At 40.2% G+C, this 20,070-nt stretch overlaps 1 protein-coding gene across 4 annotated transcripts in view; it reads left to right on the forward strand.

Moving 5' to 3' along the window:
* FOCAD (focadhesin) overlaps positions 1-20,070 on the forward strand; it is a 286,020-nt gene that overhangs the window by 259,975 nt on the left and 5,975 nt on the right. For all 4 annotated transcript variants that reach the window (XM_070480582.1, XM_070480584.1, XM_070480583.1 and 1 more), the window contains 7 exons: positions 4,684-4,812; positions 6,964-7,079; positions 10,396-10,656; positions 11,312-11,401; positions 14,730-14,907; positions 16,852-16,949; positions 18,405-18,656. In XM_070480582.1, the coding sequence (XP_070336683.1) occupies positions 4,684-4,812; positions 6,964-7,079; positions 10,396-10,656; positions 11,312-11,401; positions 14,730-14,907; positions 16,852-16,949; positions 18,405-18,656 (1,124 nt within the window). The remainder of the gene's footprint in view (positions 1-4,683; positions 4,813-6,963; positions 7,080-10,395; positions 10,657-11,311; positions 11,402-14,729; positions 14,908-16,851; positions 16,950-18,404; positions 18,657-20,070) is intronic.

A 20,070-nucleotide genomic window follows, 5' to 3' on the forward strand; every position in this document is an offset into this window, starting at 1 on the left:
TCTACCTATAATGTGGGAGACCTGGGTTTGATCCCTGGGTTGGGAAGATCCCCAGGAGAAGGGAAAGGCTACCCACTCCAGTATTCTGGCCTAGAGAATTCCATACAGTTCATGGGGTTGCAAAGAGTCGGACACAACTGAGCAACTTTCACTTTCACTCCATGTTTTTCATGTGGAGAAGACTCTTGAGAGTCCCCTGGGCTGCAAGGAGATCCAGCCAGTCCATCCTAAAGGAGATCAGTCCTGAATATTCATTGGAAGGACTGATGCTGATGCTGAAGCTCCAGTACTTTGGCCACCTGATGCAAAGAACTGACTCATTGGAAAAGACCCTGATGCTGGGAGGGATTGGGGTCAGGAGGAGAAAGGGATAACAGAGGATAAGATGGTTGGATGGCATCACTGACTCCTTGGACATGAGTTTAAGCAAGCTCTGGGAGTTGGTGATGGACAGGGAAGCCTGGCGTGCTACAGTCCCTGGGGTCACAAAGAGTTGGACATGACTAAGCAACTGAACTGATATAGCATTTGTCTTATCCAACTGGTTTATCTCACTTAGCATAGTGTCCTCAAAGTTGAGGACACATTGTAGCATATAACATCACTTCTTTTCTTTTTAAAGTTGAATACTATTCCACTTTATGTATATATCACATTTTGTTTATACACTTCTCCATCAATGGACATTTGGGTTGCTCTTGGCTATTGTGAATAGTATGAATATGAGCATACAAATGTCTCTTTGAAACTCTACTTTCAATTTTGGAAGTGGGGTTGCTAGGTTATAAGGTAGGTCTATTTTTAATTTTTTGAGGAGTCATCTTATTGTTTTCCATCATGGTTCTTCTGTTTTATAATTCCACCAAAAGTGTATAAGGGTTCTACTTTCCTCAAATTCTTGCCAACACTTGTTATTTTTTCTTTTCATTATTTTTTTCCAAATAGTAGCCATCCCAATATGTATAAGGTGATATCTTATTGTGGTTTCGGTTTGCATTTTTTGATGATTAATAATGTTGAGCATTGAAAAAGCAAGAGAGTTCCAGAAAAACATCTATTTATGCTTTATTGACTATGCCAAAGCCTTGTGTGAATCACAATAAACTGTGGAAAATTCTGAAAGAGATGGGAATACCAGACCATCTGACCTGCCTCTTGAGAAACCTATATGCAGGTCAGGAAGCAGCAGTTAGAACTGGACATGGAACAACAGACTGGTTCCAAATAGGAAAAGGAGTACGTCAAGGCTGTATATTGTCACCCTGCTTATTTAACTTATATGCAGAGTACATCATGAGGAACGCTGGGCTGAAAGAAGCACAAGCTGGAATCAAGATTGCCGGGAGAAATATCAATAACCTCAGCTATACAGATGACACCACCCTTATGGCAGAAAGCGAAGAAGAACTAAAGAGCCTCTTGATGAAAGTGAAAGAGGAGAGTGAAAAAGTTGGCTTAAAGTTCAACACTCAGAAAACTAAGATCATGGCATCTGGTCCCATCACTTCATGGGAAATAGATGGGGAAACAGTGGCTGACTTTATATTTTGGGGCTCCAAAGTCACTACAGTTGGTGACCACAGCCATGAAATTAAAAGACGCTTACTCCTTGGAAGGAAAGTTATGACCAACCAAGATAGCATATTAAAAAGCAGAGACATTACTTTGCCAACAAAGGTCCATCTGGTCAAGGCTGTGGTTTTTCCAGTGGTCATGTATGGATGTGAGAGTTGGACTGTGAAGAAAGCTGAGTGCTGAAGAATTGATGCTTTTGAACTGTGGTGTTGGAGAAGACTCTTGAGAGTCCCTTGGACTGCAAGGAGATCCAACCAGTCCATCCTAGATGAGATCAGTCCTGGGTGTTCATTGGAAGGACTGATGCTGAAGCTGAAACTCCAATACTTTGGCCACCTCATGAGAAGAGTTGACTCATTGGAAAAGACCCTGATGCTGGGAGGGATTGGGGGCAGGAGGAGAAGGGGATGACAGAGGATGAGATGCTGGATGGCATCACCGACTCGATGAACATGAGTTTGAGTAAACTCTGGGAGTTGGTGATGGACAGGGAGACCTGGAGTGCTGCAGTTCATAGGGTCGCAAAGAGTCGGACACGACTGAGTGACTGAACTGAAGTGAATGTTGAGCATCTTTTCACATTTCTTTTGGCCATTTGTGTACCATCTTTCGGAAAATGTCTATTCAAACTCTGTCCATTTTTATATGTTTCTCTTTTTCCCTATGCTTCTCATTTCTTCAATTATTTGACCTTTTGTTAATTCTGTTTCTAGTTCTGCTTCTCCCTATTTTTCAACTTCTACTAATTGTTCTACTTTTCTTGCTGATTCTGCATACACCTCCCTGTTTTTCCATGCTCCTTTTTGTAGCTGGTTTTCCTTTGCTGACTCTGACCCACCTCTGTTTCTCCCTTTTTCAGGGTCTGCTGATTCTGCTGCTTTTTCCACCTTAGCTTCTCCTTTTCCCATGCTTTTCCTTTTTGCAGCTGGTTTTCTTTTTGTTGACTCTGTCTCCCCTTCTGTTTCCCCACTTCTCATGGTCTGCTGATTCTGCTACTTGTTCCACCTCTGCTTCTCCTTTCCTCTGTGCTTCTCCTTTTCCCGTGCTACTCCTTTGGCAGCTGTTTCTCTTTTTGCTGACTCTGTTCCAACTTTTGCTTTCCCACTTTTTGTGGTCTGCTAATTCTGCTGCTGTTCTGCCTCTGCTTCTTCTTTTGCCTGTGCTTGTACTTTTCCCAAGCTTCTCCTTTCAGCAACTGTTTCTCTTCTTGCTGACTCTGTCCCCACTTCTGTTTCCCCACTTCTCATGGTCTGCTGAATCTGCTACTTGTTCTGCCTCTGCTTCTCCTTTCCTCCATGCTTCTCCTTTTCCCGTGCTTCTCCTTTTGGCAGCTGTTTCTCTTTTTGCTGACTCTGTCCCCTCTTCTGCTTTCCCGCTTTTTGTGGTCTGCTAATTCTGCTGTTTGTTCAGCCTCTGCTTCTTCTTTTGCCTATGCTTCTCCTTTTCCCATGCTTCTCCCTTTCCCATGCTTCTCCCTTTCCCTTGCTTCTCCTTTCGGCAGCTGTTTCTCTTTTTGCTGACTCTGTCCCCTCTTGTGCTTTCCCACTTTTTCATGGTCTGCTGATTCTGATGCTTGTTCCACCTCTGCTTCTCCTTTTGCTTTGCTTCTCCTTTTTCCATGCTTCTCCTTTTGGCAGCTGTTTCTCTTTTTGCTGACTCTGTCCCAACTTCTGCTTTCCCGCTTTTTGTGGTCTGCTAATTCTGCTGTTTTTTCTGCCTCTGCTTCTTCTTTTGCCTATGCTTCTCCTTTTCCCATGCTTCTCCTTTCAGAAACTGTTTCTCTTTTTGCTGCCTCTGTGCCCACTTCTGCTTTCCCACTTTTCAGGGTCTACTGCTTCTGATGTCTGTTCTGCCTCTGCTTCTCCTTTCCTCCATGCTTCTCCTTTTCCCATGCTTCTCCTTTTGGTAGCTGTTTCTCTTTTTGCTGACTCTGTCCCCTCTTCTGCTTTCCCACTTTTCATGGTCTGCTGATTCTGACACTTTTTCTACCTCTGCTACTCCTTTTGCCTTTGCTTCTCCTTTTCCCATGCTTCTCCTTTCAGCAGCTGATTCTCTTTTTGCTGACTCTGCCCACTTCTGCTTTCCCACTTTTCAGAGTCTGCTGATTTTGCTGCTTTCCTACCTCTGCTTCTCCTTTCTCCTGCACTCCTTCTCTGGGAAGAGAAGGGCCTCTTGCTGGCCCTGCCCCCGTCTTGGCTTTCCCCTATTTCAGTGTCTGCTGCTGCTTTGTCTTCTGACTCCACCCCTGCTTTTTTTTTTTTTTCCTTTTGCTAATTCTGCTTCTCTCTCTGCTAATGCTAATTTCCTTTCTGCTGCCTACATTGATCCTACTGCTGCTTTCACTTCTCCTCCTTTGTCTCCTAGTTTTTCATACATCATTTCTGACCTCCTTGTGACTTCACTTCTTCATGATCCTCACTGGCTACTCCAACCTTGGCTTTACCTTATGGCTCCACTCAAAACTACTAGAGCATCTGATTTTTTCAATTTCAAATTACCTCCCACCTAAAAAAAAAAAAAAAAAATTTTTTTTTAACGAATATATCACTAAAGTCATGGTGCTGTGTCTTAGCTTGTTAAACTATGGATTAGCTATTATGTTATTTCTCCTGTGGAGCCTTCAGCCATGGCACAAGCTGAGGAGAAGAAGAAGCAAAGAGCACATGGACAGCGTGTAACCATTTAGAGCCACAGGGACCGAAGCAACCCTTTGTCCTGAGAAGGGGATAGACCTGAGTGGCAGTAATTATCTCCTCTTCTGGAAGCAGATTAAGGAATGAGTGAGAGATAAGGCAATAACATAGAGTAAGTTTTTAGGAAATTCCATGAAAAGATATGAGAGAGCATGGAAGAGAGTTAATTAGCAATGTGGAGCATTCCTATCCAGACAAGAAGGAAAGACTGGAAGCAAATAAGAGAAAGGAGGATAGAGGGAGCAAAGTTGGTAGCAAATGGGATTGACTTTAAGGGCACAGAATTGGAAGGGCGAACACAGTTGAAGCTGTGATACCGAATCCTTGGAAATGAGTAGAAAGGAGGGAAAGTTGGCATCTTTCACTTTCATGAGGCTATTGAGTGGTTTTATTATTTTTTTCCTTTCTGTTGCAGGTCCTGAATCTGTGCCCCCTTCCCTTCTCAAAGTTGTGATGAAACCTATAGCAACTGTTGGAGAAAACCACCAGTATCCTCCTGTGAACTGGGCTGCTCTCCTCTCTCCACTTATGAGGCTAAACTTTGGTAAATATCATGTGTTTTTAGGTCTTCAGACTCTGCTTTTAGGTTGTGACCTGAATAGAAAGTGAGATTTTTTCTCACAATTGATAGTGACTGAGTGGACCTCTGGGAACTTAAGGTTTGTCTTCTTGGGTGGGACAGCTGGGTTACTTCATTGAGTCACTTTTTAAATAGCTGAGGAGTAGGAGGAGTTTTGAAGACATATACCAGATGCACTCATCAGAATAGTACTCGACTGAGATGTGCATGTTGCTGGGTGTGCAGCGTAGATCACAGAAAGCCTGGTTTGATGGTTATCAGACTGCACTTCCAGAACTCCAGGTTTCAACGAAATGCCCTATGGGATGCTGTATTAGTTTTCTGTTGCTGCCGTAACAAATTACCACAGACTTAGTGGCTTGAAACTATACAGATTTATTATCTTACAGTTCTGTAAGTCAGAAGTCCAACATAGTTCTCACTTCACTAAGATCAGGGTATCAACAGAACAACATTCCTTCCTTTGTTGCCCAGGGGAGTGATGTGGCTTGAATGTTTGTGTTCCCTGAAAATTCATATGTTGAGATCCTAACCCTCAGTGTGATGGTATTAGGGGGTGGGTCCTTCAAGGGCAATTAGGTCATGAGGAACCCTCATGAATGGAATTACTGTCCTTCTAAAAGAGGTCCACAAAAGTCCTCAGTCCACACTGTGAAGACACAGAAAGAAGCCAGTAGACTGCAGCTCAGAAAAGGGCTATCACCAGACACCCAGCCATGCTGATACCCTGATCTTGGACTTCCAGCCACCAGAACTGTGAGAAATAAGTCTCTGTTGTTTGTAAACCACCCAGTCTGTAGTGTTTTGTTATTGCAGTCCGAACAGACTGAGATGGGGAGATTCCATTCCCCTCCCTTTCCCAGCTTCTAGAGGATGCCCACTCCTTGGCTTGTGGCTCCCTTTCTTTGTCTTCAAAGCAAGCAGCAGAGGGCTAAAGAATCCTCATTCTGTCATCTTTCTGATTCTCTGAAGGCAGGAAAGGTTTTCCACTTGTAAAGATTCATGTGATTAATGGGTCCATCTGAATAATCCAGGATAATCTCCCCATCTCAAGGTCTTTAACCTTAATCACATCTGCAAAGTTCCTTTGCCAAGCAAGGGAACATAGTCACAAATTCCAGAGATTAGATGTAGACAGATTGTTCTGTTTATCCTGGGTACTTTGTGGTGAGAGATGAAGGCAATGCACACCTCTGTTTGTCCAAAGCAAATTCTATGATGGAGTTAGCATATTAGCATATGGAAATTTAGCTTCATATATCAATATTTGCACCCCCACCTCCAAAAAAAGAGGCAGCAAGAACAACTTGAACTGTGCTATAAATTATGGATGTATATATATATGTGTGTGTGCATTTGCCATGAGTGCTCTATTATTTACAGTAGGTGCTTACTTACATATGATATACTAAAAGATTTGTATACTATAATTTATGTGCAATTTACAGGATAATCAAAGATGATTTTAACTAAACACAATTTTTCATTGGAATGCTTTCATTTGAACCTAATCCTTTGTAAGATATGGTGTCACCATACTATATATCCAGAGATTTCATTTGAAAACTATGTTCCCCTGCCTCTCCCCACTTATATGTGCTATGTTGAAGATGTTGGTATTTTAGTAAAAAGAAGAAAAGTCCTGGTTAAGAAGATGTATCTGCTGATGGGGATTGGGCTTAAAAAAGACTGGATCATCAGAGAATGTGACATCTTTAAATCCTTCCAGATCTGGATTTGTCTATGTGCTGAATACAAGGTGGAGAGGAGAGAAAAAAGAAAAATGAGATTTTTAGCTAGAATTTTCTCAAATTTTTAATAGTATTTGAGTCTTTAGTTTTGTCTAAACATTGTAAGAGAAATTTGCCAAGCTAGTTCAAGATCCTTACCAGTTCCAAGACTCAGGCCTCTAATCCAGTAGATACATTCATTTGTTTCACAACTAAAAATGTCTCTTGAAATACCTTATGGTTTGCTGAAGTTCCATTACTGTTAGACATCATACAAAAGTTCTTTTACCTTTAGCTGTATTATTGGGGACACTGAAACCTAAACATGGGTTACAAGAGGCACCTACCTGCATTACAGATATTCTTCTCCCTTCTTCTCTTTCAGGTGAAGAGATTCAGCAACTGTGTCTTGAAATTATGGTGACCCAGGCACAGTCCTCCCAGAATGTCACTGCACTGTTGGGAATGTGGGTGATGCCACCTCTGATCCATGGTCTGAGTGTAAGTAGTAATTAATGGTGTTGAGCAACAGAAGGGTATAGTTGTTGTGGGGGAGATCAGCATTCATTTGGTTATGAGTTCTCAAAGTCAAGAGTGGACAAGTGGGATCTCACAAAGAATGAGCAATTGACGGTAGCTGGCCAGGAGATTGGAAAATGGTGGGACTTGAAACTCTGCCATAGCCATCACCATGTATGCTTTCAACTTTTCATGCTTTTCATGTTTATTACAAGAAAAAGGGAAAATGATGATCAGAGATGTTCAAGCTCCTTTCTCAAGACCACACAGGTAGAAAATTGTAGAGTTACTGGAACCTGGGTTTACTTGTTTATATGATCTACATAATCATTACAACAGGGATTAAAAGAAAGGCAAATCCACATGCTTTCGATAAACAATCCCTCATCCCTCCCTTTCACAGAAAGGCAGCAATTAAGGTGAGCCTTGAAAGCTTGGTAGGATTTTATTAGGCATCAAATTAGAGACCCCAGAGGATGTAAGTGGGAGGGTGTAGGGGGAGAGAGTAGAACATCTCTGTCCATAGGTGTTCAGCTTGAGTAAAATGCTGAGGAAGAAGTGATCCAGCTTAGCCTTTGTGATAGAAGTGGCACCAGCTTCCAGGGTATAGACTAAGGGTAGGTAGGAAGAATGGGGTGAGATTATTTAAAGATATGAAATAAACAAAGATGTATCATTTCAGTTACATTTCAAGTTAGGACAAAAAAAAAAAACATATTCCATGATTCCTTAGAGGTTCACCAATTGATTATGAACTAAATGATCTTTTTTTTTATTCTTCTATTCCTGGAGGCTTTAATTCTTTGAGAATGGTGAAAAGCGCTCTTATTATTTCATCTTTTTTTATGTATATAATCATCTTTATTGTAATTCATGAGTGCATTAAAAACTGATATGGATCTCTTTATTAACACATGTAGATTCTCATGGGCATCTGCTTTTTACTTTTACTTGAGAATGGTAAAAGGGGTCAATATCTTAGTATCATTACATCAGGTTCTCAACTCATAGGAAGACGGGAGGCTCTCTTAGTATTTCCAGATCACTATACTGTCTGCCGAACAGCCCACACTATTATAAGGTATAAATTTCAATAGGCACCTGGGCAACAGAACACTCTGTTACTCTGCTTGTTTTTAAGGTGCATTTCCAAGGCTAAACATTGTGCTCAAACATTTTCAAATTGCCCTGGCTAATCTTCCAAGTAGTCTGTTACTCAATTTACTAATCTCCCTGCCAGATAAAGGACCCCAAAGCTTTGTTAACCACGAAGTTAGGCAAGGCTCCTCTTCTCTTCCCAGATCAAGTTATTTGCAATCCCCAAAGAATGCTAGTATTAAAAGTGGAGGACAGTAGTCTTTCCTGAAAAAGCCCTTGTCTTTTGACTTTAGTCTCTACTCTGTGCTTTTTTATAAAAAGTTTTCCTACATCTCCTAATTCTTTTGAATTGAAGGTCAGTGTTATCCTTTCAATAGGTTGTTACCTGTCTGCTCCAAGCAGCTCCCATCCAGCTGCCCTTTAATGATCACATGTTATGTTGCTCCTACTGGTAAGCTCTCAGTGAACACTGTCAGTCATCAGATTTAATCTCTCTTCAACCCTGACAGGGGCTTCCCAGGTGGCACTAGTGGTAGAGAATCCATCTGCCAGTGCAGGAGATGAAAGAGACACAGGTTTGATCCCTGGGTCTGGAAGATCCCCTGGAGAAGGGAATGGCTATCCACTCCAGTATGCTTGCCTAGAGAATTCCATGGACAGAGAGGCTTGGCAGGCTACAGTCCATGGGTTCGCAAAAAAGTCAGACACGACTGAGCACGCACGCACATATACAACCCTGACAGGCCAATTTTTTTACAACTCTATTGAGTTCTGATTTATATTCCATAAAATATGGCTATTTTAAGTGTATAATTTGATGAGTCTTAGCACATTTATCCATTTTCATCCATCACCAATAGCATTTCCACCACCTCCCAAAATTCCATTGTGCCTACTTATAGTTAATCCCCACTCCCAATCTCAGACCCAGTCTACCATTGATCTTCTTTTGGTCTCTATAATTTTGCTACTTTAAAGAACTTTCATATAAATTTACATTTCATATAAATTTTAGAAATTCTTTAGAATGGAATCGTACAATATGAAAGCTTTTATTTCTACTTATTTCACCTCTGAGAAGTAGATTTTTTTAATTATTTCCATTTTACAGGTTGATAAACTGAGGCAAGTAGCGGTTAAGCAAAGCTTATATAGCTCATCATTGGAAACACTGGCTGACTCAAAAGCCTGTGCCTTGCACACTGTTCTATAATGCTTCCTTCCTTTTAAATCATCTATAATTCTAACTGCTTGTTTTCTTGATCTCAGATATTTTTCTAGGTTTTAGTTATCCTTCCATTTCTCCTTTAAATCTGTCCTATTTTTTTTTTACATTCGTCTTTGATTAGGAAATTTTCTTATTGTCTTTGTTAATTAACAAATTGTTTTGTAAATTCATTTTTTAAATTATGTACCTTCTCATTTAAAAAAAAAAGATCTGAAATAGCATGTTCTTTAATGTGAAATCTTGTCTAACTCATGCAGCTACATTGATCTTTTTAGAAATTTACCGATTTTTGTCAGATTTTATTTTTTAAAACATTTCTTTCAGACTTGTTGCTCCTTTAGTATCATACTTAACATTTCTAAGAATTTTTGAAGCCTGCTTCCTTACAGTCTATGGCTCATAGCTATCACTAACCACACCCTTTTTAGCTATCCTGAACTCTAAGACACTATGGTCAGTTTCACATGCTTGGCTGATTCTTCTTGGCTCAGAATTGGCCCCAGAACTCCTGTCCCCCTGATTATTTTCTCATGCTTTCTCAGAAGAAGAAATAAATAATATCAGATATTCTGTTTAGCCAATTTCCAACAGTTGAGGCTTCATCTCCAGTAGCTTTTCTTGCTAGAGAATGTGACCTTTTAAGACTGAATAGCAACTGTCGTGTACTTTGAGAAGTAACATTTTATTCCCCGCACTGGAAAGACCCAAGATTTGAGATGAGTAGTTCACAGATGGATTGGCAGATGCCACGTATCCACACAAGCACCCTAGATCAGAAGTCACTGCAGCAGCTAACATCACAAGCATTGGTGATCCATTGGCTCATGAAGCTGTGGGGAAATGAGGGTCTAGGAAGCAACCTGAACCTTTTAAAATTTCATTTTATCCTCAGACGGTGATGACCTAGAGGTTTTGAGCATTACAAACCCAGACTTGCCTGTTGACATCTGACCTCTTCGGTTTCTCTTTCAGCTGAATGTCAAGAAATACCTTCTCCTATCTGTGCCTTCATGGATAAAATGTGTCTCTGATGAACAGACTGTGGGTTTTGTTGAAAGCTTAATGGTGGCAGTTTTTAAAGCAGCTTCCCCACTCTCCAGTCCTGAGTTACGCCTAAGTGCCTTACAGGGCCTGAGTCAGGCCATGAAACTGCCCAGCCCTTCCCACCACCTCTGGAGTCTGCTCAGCGAAGCTACTAGGAAAATTTTTGACCTCCTGCCAAATAAGATTCGGGTGAGGAACAAAAATATTTGCATTCCTGACAATTTGTGTTTGGGATTTTTTAAAGCCTTTTTGGCAAAGCGGGGAGGTGTATGTTTTTAAGAATGTGGTGGGAAGACTAGCAAGAAATAACCACATTCTTCACTAAGAATGTTTGCTTCCAAAATCTAAATTGAGGTTGAAAATTTAGAACCAAAGTTTTGAGCACGCTCTGAAGCAGGTTAACCAGTGTAGCACCAGGAAATTTGCTCTCAGGTCTCTTACCAAATGCCCTATAGAAGATGAGCAAGTTCAGAAACCCTTACACCTGGGGAATCCTTGGGCGTATTGTCCAACACACTTAATATTTGTATCAGGTGACTTAATACTAGCTTTGCCCCTCCCCCAGCAGACTTCTGAAATGTAGTTGTACAAAGAAGTAGAAAATCCGTCTAGAATGATGGGTTCTGATAAGAAAAAAGTACAGCCAAACAAAATACACCAAATAACAGAAAAGATGTTGTATAAATGATAAAAAAAATTGGCCACGAGTTTTGGCTTGGTTAAAATTAAAATCTCATCAGCTGCTGTTCGTGGAGATAAGTAAAGCTAAAGATTTGTCAGAAGAGTGAGAATATGTGTGTTATCTTACACTGTATTTTGACATGCTTGGATTTTTCTTTACCAGAGAAATGATCTAGAGCTGTATATCAGTGTAGCAAAGTGCCTCTCGGAAATGACAGATGATGAAGCCAATCGGATTGCCCAGATTACTGAGGTAATAACATATCCATGTGTTTTTTCGTTATTGAGATGGGTATTATAATTGATATGGTTATAGTAGCCTTTTGGCTGAAGCTCACTTTGTTTCATATTTGTTAGTTACTGGCCAATTTCAGGAAGTTCTCTCATTCACTGTGGGGTCTCATGTCCAGCCTACTGTGGTTGGATATGTGGTATATAAATGGGTAGATGAATGAATAACTTTTTTTTCAACTGGCGTATAGTTCCTTTACAACATTGTGCTAGATTCTATTGCACAGAGAAATAAATCAGCTATATCTTGTGTACATATATCCACTTGATTTTGGATTTCCTTCCCATTTAGGTCACCACAGAGCATTAAGTAGAATTCCTTGTGCTATACAGTAGGTTCTCATTAGTCATCTGTTTCATTCATACTAATGTATATGTGTGAATCCCAGTTTCCCAATTCATCCCACTTCCCCATTCCCTTCTTAGTGTCCACACATTTGTTTTCCATTTCTGCCTTGCAAACAGATTCATCTGTACTGTTTTTCTAGATTCCACATATATGCATTAATATACAATATTTTTCTCCTTCTGACTCACTTCACTGTGTATGACAGTCTCTGGTCCATCCACATGTCTATAAATGACCCAGTTTCATTCCTTTTTAGGCTAATATATATTCCATTGTATATATGTAGTAGTATAAATGGACAGATGAATGATAACTTTTTAACCTAGTTAATCTCACTTTGTCAAGAACATTTTAAGTGTTCCCTATGGGTAAAAAGCATTAGTCGCTCAGTTGTGTCTGACTCTTTAAAACCCCAGGGACTGTAGCCTCTGTCCATTGAATTCTCCAGAAAGATCCCCTGGAGAAATGGCTACCCACCAGTGTTCTTGACTGGTGAATTCCAGGGACAGGGGAGCCTGGCAGGCTACAGTCCATGGGCTTGGAAAGAGTCGGACATGACTCAACGACTAAGCACAGCACAGCCCAAGCAATTTAATAAGGAAAGGCTTGAGAGAGTGGACTCTGGAGCCTCACTGCCAAGGTGTGAAATCCAGTCTCTCACTTACTAGCAATGTGACCTTGGTTAAGTGTCATATTCTCTCTCTGCCTCAGTCTCTTGATCTATACAAGGGAAATAATAGCACATACCTATTAGGGTCGTTTTGAGAGTTAAATGACTTAATCCATGTTAAGTTGTTGGAAAAGTTCCTGACCCAAGGCAAGGACTCAGTAATAACTTATTATCATAATTATTACATTCATGTAATGTATTATATCTTGTTATTGTATTCATGTTGTATAGTTGGAAGTTAAGATCATTTACCTTGTGGTACCTAAAGCTCAAAGTGGCTTTGTTATTCACTTGCGTTTCTAAAGTGCCATTCAGAACATTGTCACTAGAACATTCTAAATTGTGTTCTGATGTCCCCCATAGAGTATGTGTTCTGCTGAACCCTGTGTTTTTCTATCCATTTCTAGAAAGAACAGATATAAGAAGGTACAGGTGAAGAGCTGAGACTCCTTGGGTTTTAGTTCTTACTCTGTGGCATTAAGCAAGTTCCCTAACTTCTGTGCTTCAGTCTCCTCATCTGTAAAGGAGGATGATAATAGTAATCTATTGCTCAGTGTTACTATGAGAATGAAATGATTAATACAGTGGTCCTCAGACGTTTTGGTCTCAGGGCCACTTTAGTGTCTTAAAAATTATCAAGGATTTCAAAGAGCTTTTGTTTATGTGGGTTATATCTGTCAGTGTTTACCATGTTAGAAATTAGAACTAGAAAATTTTACAATATTACTTAAAAGTAGTAATAAATCCATTGCATCTTAACATGTAAGAAAAAATTTTTTTCCCAAAAACCAGGTTTTAGAAAATTAGAAAAGTGTCATTGTCTTACATTTTGAAAGTCTCTTCAATGTCTTCATAGAAGACAGCTGCATTTTCATGACTGCTACTCATTCAATCTGTTGTGATGTCATTTTGGTGAAGTATGTGAAGAAAATCCAGCCTCACAGAGACAGGAAGGTAGAATGGGGAAGAGTGTTAGTTAGTAGTCTTTTCAGATAACATGTGCATATCCTTCTTTGATATTGTACCAAAAGTCAGCAAGTGGTGATTTCTTATAGGTTAGTTGCAGTGTGGAATCTGAAACCAGATCAGTGAACTTCATACTCTGTTACAGTAAAATCCATTGGTCCGTTGCACTGTGGATCTTTTACCAATGCATGATTTTATAAGATACTATTGCAAGATTTGTAAGATATATTGGTCATTTGGAAAATATTGAGTCACTAAATTTTGAAAATCTTCCAAATGTTGGTACATTTCATTATAAACATCAAAACATCGTATTTGTCACTATTACCGGCAACCTCATCAGAAAAGTCTTTTATGTATATATGTCTTGTATGTATCTTGGGAAGCTGCCAAAGTCATAGTAGCAGATACAGATTTTCCAAAATCTAGTTTTCACTTACAAGCACACATTTTGTCATTGGCACTAACTACTGTCAAGTATTTTCCTTGGAAATGGCAGTCTCATTTCCTTCACTTTTAAAAAATAATCAAATACTCAGTTTTCATAACCATAGTTTGTTTATCAGTCATTCTTTCAAGTAAATAAATGGTGGTCTGTGAAAAGAGTGGCTATTTCAGCTCACAACTCACTCTGACAACTTTCTGCTTGAGATGAACATCACACTTGGGGATGCAGCACAAGAGCTTTATGCATACTTCCCATTTGGTCACACAGAACATTACAAAGATGTATATTCAAGGGCAGAGGTTTAACAAAACTAGTAATTTTATTGTTTACAAGGATATTTTAAATGAAACTAGATTTTTTAAAAATTGCCAGTGTCAGTAAAAAATACAATGAATATTACTCCTGTTTGGGGTCTATTATGAATATAGTTTGACCTCACAGACCCTCTCTTCTAAAAGGGTCTTGGGTCCCCCAGAGGTCTGTGTACCAAACTTTGTGAAATGCCAAATTAACGCAGGTTAAGTGCTTCAAATGTGCATGGCACATTGTAAGTACTGTATTTGTTGGTTATCATTGTTATTATTTGTGTGTCTTTACTAAATATCCTCACCAGTTGACCCTTGAAATCATTGATGGTTTTTATGAGAAAACAAAAGGTGACATTGCAACTGTCTGTAGGTACATTTTGAGACAGCACACAGGCAGATAGGTTACACAGTGCAGGAAACAAACAGTTTTAGCATTTGGAGTGGTAATCAACTCCACCCTTTCTCACCCTTTCTCTTTTGCCCTTGCCCCAAGGTTCTATAACAACTTCAGTTAATTTAATAGCAACTGAACAATTTGCTTTTTTGCAGAGTAGCCTAGAAAAGGCTGCCTTTGTCAGGCTCTACTTGGTCTCTCAAGGACGATTCCCCTTGATGGGCTTGACCGATGTGCTCACTGTTGCTGTCCGGCACCGTGAAAAAGACACGCTGGCTTGGATGACACTGCAGAGCTTATACCAGGCACGGATCGTGAGCCATGCCAACACTGGTAAGGCCAGCCAGGGAGAACATCAGGACAGACAGGCATGCGCACCATCTCTTTGAGGTTATCATTGTTTCCTCAACTTAAAAACTAGTTTAGGGCTTCCTGACACGGGTGAGGACTTGTTACTCCCAAATGAGCAGCACCTGGGATAGAAAAGCACAATTACAGCTCACAGCAGCAACTCTTCGTAGGTGAGAATAAATTCTGTTGGAGATTTGGATCTCATATTTGGCCCTCCAGGCCCACAAAGACATAAGCAGGTTTATTAGGTTGAATCTGCCTGCTTCTGTTTCTCAAACAGATGGATGCTAATGGATTCTGCCTGATGTTTTCATGAACATGGCTTTTGGGTGGTCATTTAACAAACAGAAAAAAAAAAGAGGCAACCACAAATTAAATAGTTATTCTAGAGAAGAACTTCTCAGGGGTGAGAAGAATAAAATCTGGACACCCTGACTATATCCTCACGTCAGAAACTCCAGGCCTGAAGCTCTGCTGATGAGTGGTGCAACTTTTAGGCCATTTTAGACATTTATGCTGTAATAATCATCTAAAAAGAGAACTCCTTCAACCTAGTGCTCTGCGACAACTTGGAGGGGTGGGAGGGGGGAGGGGGGTCAAGAAGGGAGGGGACAAGTGTATACCAGTGGCTGATTCATGTTGATGTATGGCAGAGGTCAACAAATATTGTAAAGTAGTTATCCTCCAGTTAAAAATTAATAGGAGGAAAAAATAAAGAGGGAGCTCCTCATTTCTCCTCCATGCCTTTGGTCACATGCTTGTAATTTTCCGAATCTATGTTCAGGACCTGATCAGATTGGATGTGACTAGAAGGCCCTTGTAAGCCATATTCCCTATCTCTTGTATTTTGAAGGCTATGAGAGAGGGCTGACAAATACAATTTAAATACTCTTTGCAAGATTGTGTAGGAAATTTTGATTTCTCTTCCTCTTTGGCAACTGAGATAGTTGTCTCCTGTCCACATTAGTGCCTGCCCAATGAAAAGTAAACCTGTAATGAAAAATGAGATTTTTTTCACTCTACCTCAGAAGTATATTTATCTGGTAGAAAACTAGTAGGTGTTCCCAATTAAGCATGAAGATACATGAAAGAAACAAATAAATTTGATATTGCCTTTGGTCATAACCAGCTGGCCTTCAAAGTTAGTTTGAATTTTGAAGTGGCAAGAGTTTTGAAAATGGCAAGAGTAGGAAAGTGCTACCTTCATTTTTTTAAATTAATCTTTTTTTCTTTTTTTGTCTTATTCATCTAATGCTAGTGGTGGTTAACCTCTTTGGGGTCATAGATCGTTTTCAGGTGGGTTGAAAATTCCCCTTCAATATGTGCATGTAAGTACTGGCACAAACACAGTGCCATTTTCCTCTCATGCACTAAATTTTGAAGATCTTTCCAAATAGTCTTTGCTGTGCTGGGAATCCTCATTTTTGAAAGGAAAAAATTATATTTATGTTAATGTTTGTTCTCTATTTAGCCTACTACAGCTGGGTTTTGGTTTTGGCGCTTTTTTTTAATGTCTTTAGGATAGGTATTCTGTATGATTTTGTCATAAATTGAGAAGTTTAAGTAAGGGAGGACTATAAGAACAATTAATTATCAAAGATTTAACACTACTAACTCATAGGCATGTCCAGTTTCTCCCAGTGTTTAGTGTTGAGAAATTCCATTAAATGCATTTGACCATTTGTCAGGTTTGAAGAATAAATTGAGCTTTTAAAAATAAAGACCAAAATAAGGTCATCTGATGTGAATAGTATAAAAAAAAAATCTCTCTTGTGTGAGAACAAGTCTCAGGTACCAGAAGAGGACTTGTAATGGCTGTATAGAGTCCTCAGCGGGTCTTTTGCTTTAGTTATGACAATTATTATTGATCTGTCTTACATTGCAAAGAAAAACCATGGTCTGGTAATACATGTCCTTTTGTTTCAGGCGTGTTGAAGAGAATGGAGTGGCTCTTGGAACTGATGGGTTATATCAGAAATGTTGCTTACCAGTCAACATCTGTTCAGAACGTGGCTCTTGATGAGGTACAGTCTAAAGGAGTCATTTGTGGCTTTCTTAAAATACAGAGTATATTTAGTCTCCCAAAAGAGGAACATGTTGCTGCTTGCAGCTCTCTTTCCTCCCTTCATTTTTGGGAAACAAGGATGGCAATTCTCTGACATCACAGGAAACGGGTGTTCTTACTAGAATCTTAAAGATGCCCACAGCTGCCCTTTGAAATACATTTTCATTGGAACACCTCCTTTGACAGGCAGCACACAGAAGTTCTAGCGAGAGGGGGAATCTAAGGTCCTGTGTACTTGAGCTGGATCCCACAAAGACTGTGGGGTGCAGGGCTCTGGCCTCCACCGTGGTCCAGAGCTTGGCTTTAAACACCTGGTTTGAAGGGGTTCCTGAGTGTGTGCAAGTAATCTGTGTTTGTGCCAATACTTACACACACATATTGAAGGGGAATTTTCACTCTACCTGAAAATGATCTATGACCCAAAGAGGTTAACCATCACTAGTATTAGGTGAATAAGACCAGAAAAAAAAAAATTAATGAAAAAAAATGAAGGAAGCTCTTTCCTATTCTTGCCATTTTCTTGACTCAGCTGTGCATTTTTTTTTTGTAATTTTCCATAGCCATATTTCATAGATCTGCTGTTTACTTAAAATATGTGTAACCTGGGATATTGTTTGATATTCTGCCCAGCTTTTCTGCAGAGCTGTGTGTCTTTTTGAAATTTTTATTAATGAGATAAGGCATTTTAAGAGATTGAGGGGTACTTTTTAAGCTTTTTTTTTTTTAGCTTTCCTCTTATTTCCAAAGTTTAGATTAACTTTCTCTGCTTTCTTACAAAAATCTTCTGAAACTTAGAAAATACAAATAAGCAGAAAGAATCATTTAAATCACAGTAATGCAGTAACTCAGAGGTAGCCCTTGTTATCACCATTTCTATGTGTCTGGTCTATAAAATCTAAATGCATGGATTCTAAACAGATTTTTTTAAATGCATATGAAAAGTCACATGTTGTTTCTGTTCAAAAACAGAATATACTATACATATTTTTTTTAATTTTTGCCACATGGTAATAAACCTTAATGTCCCTGTTCATACCTCTCTTAATTAATTTTTAAATCTCTTTGAAAACACCAAAACAGAGGATGAATGTTTGGATCTCAGTACAAGTAGGCATTAAATAAATTATGTTCCTCTTGAAATGTTAGAACAATAATAATGAACTGTTGGGCCTTCTCTACTCACGAAAGAGGATCCTTCAAACCTTCTGAAACCCCAGACTGTCTCTTCATTAAGCATGGAAACGGTTTGCTATCCTATCCAGTTCCTCTTGTGGGGTAGGGGTGGGGCAGGAGGAAGGCTTGGGTGAAGGGGAAGATAACATTTCCTCATGATGCGAGCTGTGTGTGTGAACATGTGTTACTTTGCACTGTTAAAGTATGTGACCTAACCGTGTTTTTTTCACTTCTGCCCTAGGCTTTGGACTTCTTGCTGCTGATATTCGCAGCCGCAGTGGTTGCATGGGCAGACCACGCTGCCCCTCTCCTCCTCGGCCTCAGTGCCAGTTGGTTGCCATGGCATCAGGAACATGGCCCAGCTGGGCCAGCATCAAGCTTGCTTGGCAGGAGTCCATTACACAGGGTCACTCTGCAGGAGGCTCTCACTCTCCTTCCCAGTAGCATGCCTCTTCTGCTGCAGAAAGAGCCATGGCAGGAACAGACCCAGAAGGTGAGACTGGCAGCCACCTGCTTCAGGGCAGGTGGCCGTTTTCTCTTCGGCAGCTTCTGCTGTAGAATTGCAGTGGGAGATAAGTGAAACCTGAGTCACACGACAGGCTTTCTTACTCAGTCTCACATCTCAGCCAGATGCAGGGCCACAGAGACTGAGGGTAGCTCAGGCTCAGAGTAACTGCTGGCTGAAAACAACAGTGATAATGGCAATAACGCTTACAGTTAGGGGTGAGATGGAAAGAAAAGCTTGTGCTTGCCTTCATTTGTTGAAGACTTACATGTTCTTGATCCTGGGGATAAAGGATGAGTAACTCTCTGAAAGCTCAAAATTTCATAGTGAGGACAGACGGGAAGGCAAGTTCAAAACTGCAAGATGGTACGATAAGGATGAGCTTCCCCAGTGGCTCTCAGTGTTAAAGAATCCACCTGCCAATGCAGGAGACCCAGGAGACACAGGTTTGATCCCTGGGTTGGGAAGATCCTCTGGAGTAGGACATGGCAACCCACTCCAGTATTCTGCCCTGGAAAATTCCATGGACAGAGTAGCCTGGCAGGCTACAGTCCATGGGGTCACAAAGAGTCAGACACAACAGAGCATGCTCACACGTGATAAGGATACAGTTGTTAAACAAGGGAGGGCGTGATCAACAAAGTGTGGGGGGAAATCTTCCAGGGGAGCTGTGAATCTGGAGTATCCATCTTTTACCATATTTAAGGTTCCCCACAGCTCATTCCATGTAGTAGCCACGTTCCAGGCGCTTCTGGCCTGTGCTAGATACCATGGGGAGATCTGTAAAGGCCTAATGTCATCCCCTTTGCCCTCAGGAAAACACAAACTATAGGGAGTACCTTTTGGTTTTTAATACTGAGTTTCCCCAGGCGACTAGCTGTCCTGCAGAGCATATGAAAATGAGGCACATCCTGTATTTCTCATGCATGGCTCTGGAGTTGGTGATGGACAGGGAGGCCTGGCGTGCTACAACTCATGGGGTCGCAAAGAGTCGGACATGACTGAGCGACTGAACTGAACTGAACTGAACTGAACCTGTCTTGAATTGTCAATTGAAGGATTTTTTTGAATCCCGTGTAATCAAACTGGATCTTTATGAGGTTGAAAGCTTACAGCCAACTTTTTGTGGCTTACTCAAAATCTGAACGTTAGTCTTTAAAAATATATCTTAACTATAGACCCACAGTTTATCCATGAACAACTCCATCGAACATCTCAAATAAAATGCTTTTGTTTTCTTAAACCTGATAAGCATTAGCGTTATTACCTCTAATTTTGTATTTTCTTTTTCACTTTAATTATTTCTGGTTTGGGACACCCGGTTCATTTTAGACTACAGCATAGACATCTTGCATCTATTATGTATTTGTAGTACTTGATTTATTTACTTACCAGGAGGATA

Source organism: Odocoileus virginianus, chromosome 18 (genome assembly GCF_023699985.2).
Source record: "Odocoileus virginianus isolate 20LAN1187 ecotype Illinois chromosome 18, Ovbor_1.2, whole genome shotgun sequence".
NCBI lineage: Eukaryota > Metazoa > Chordata > Mammalia > Artiodactyla > Cervidae > Odocoileus > Odocoileus virginianus.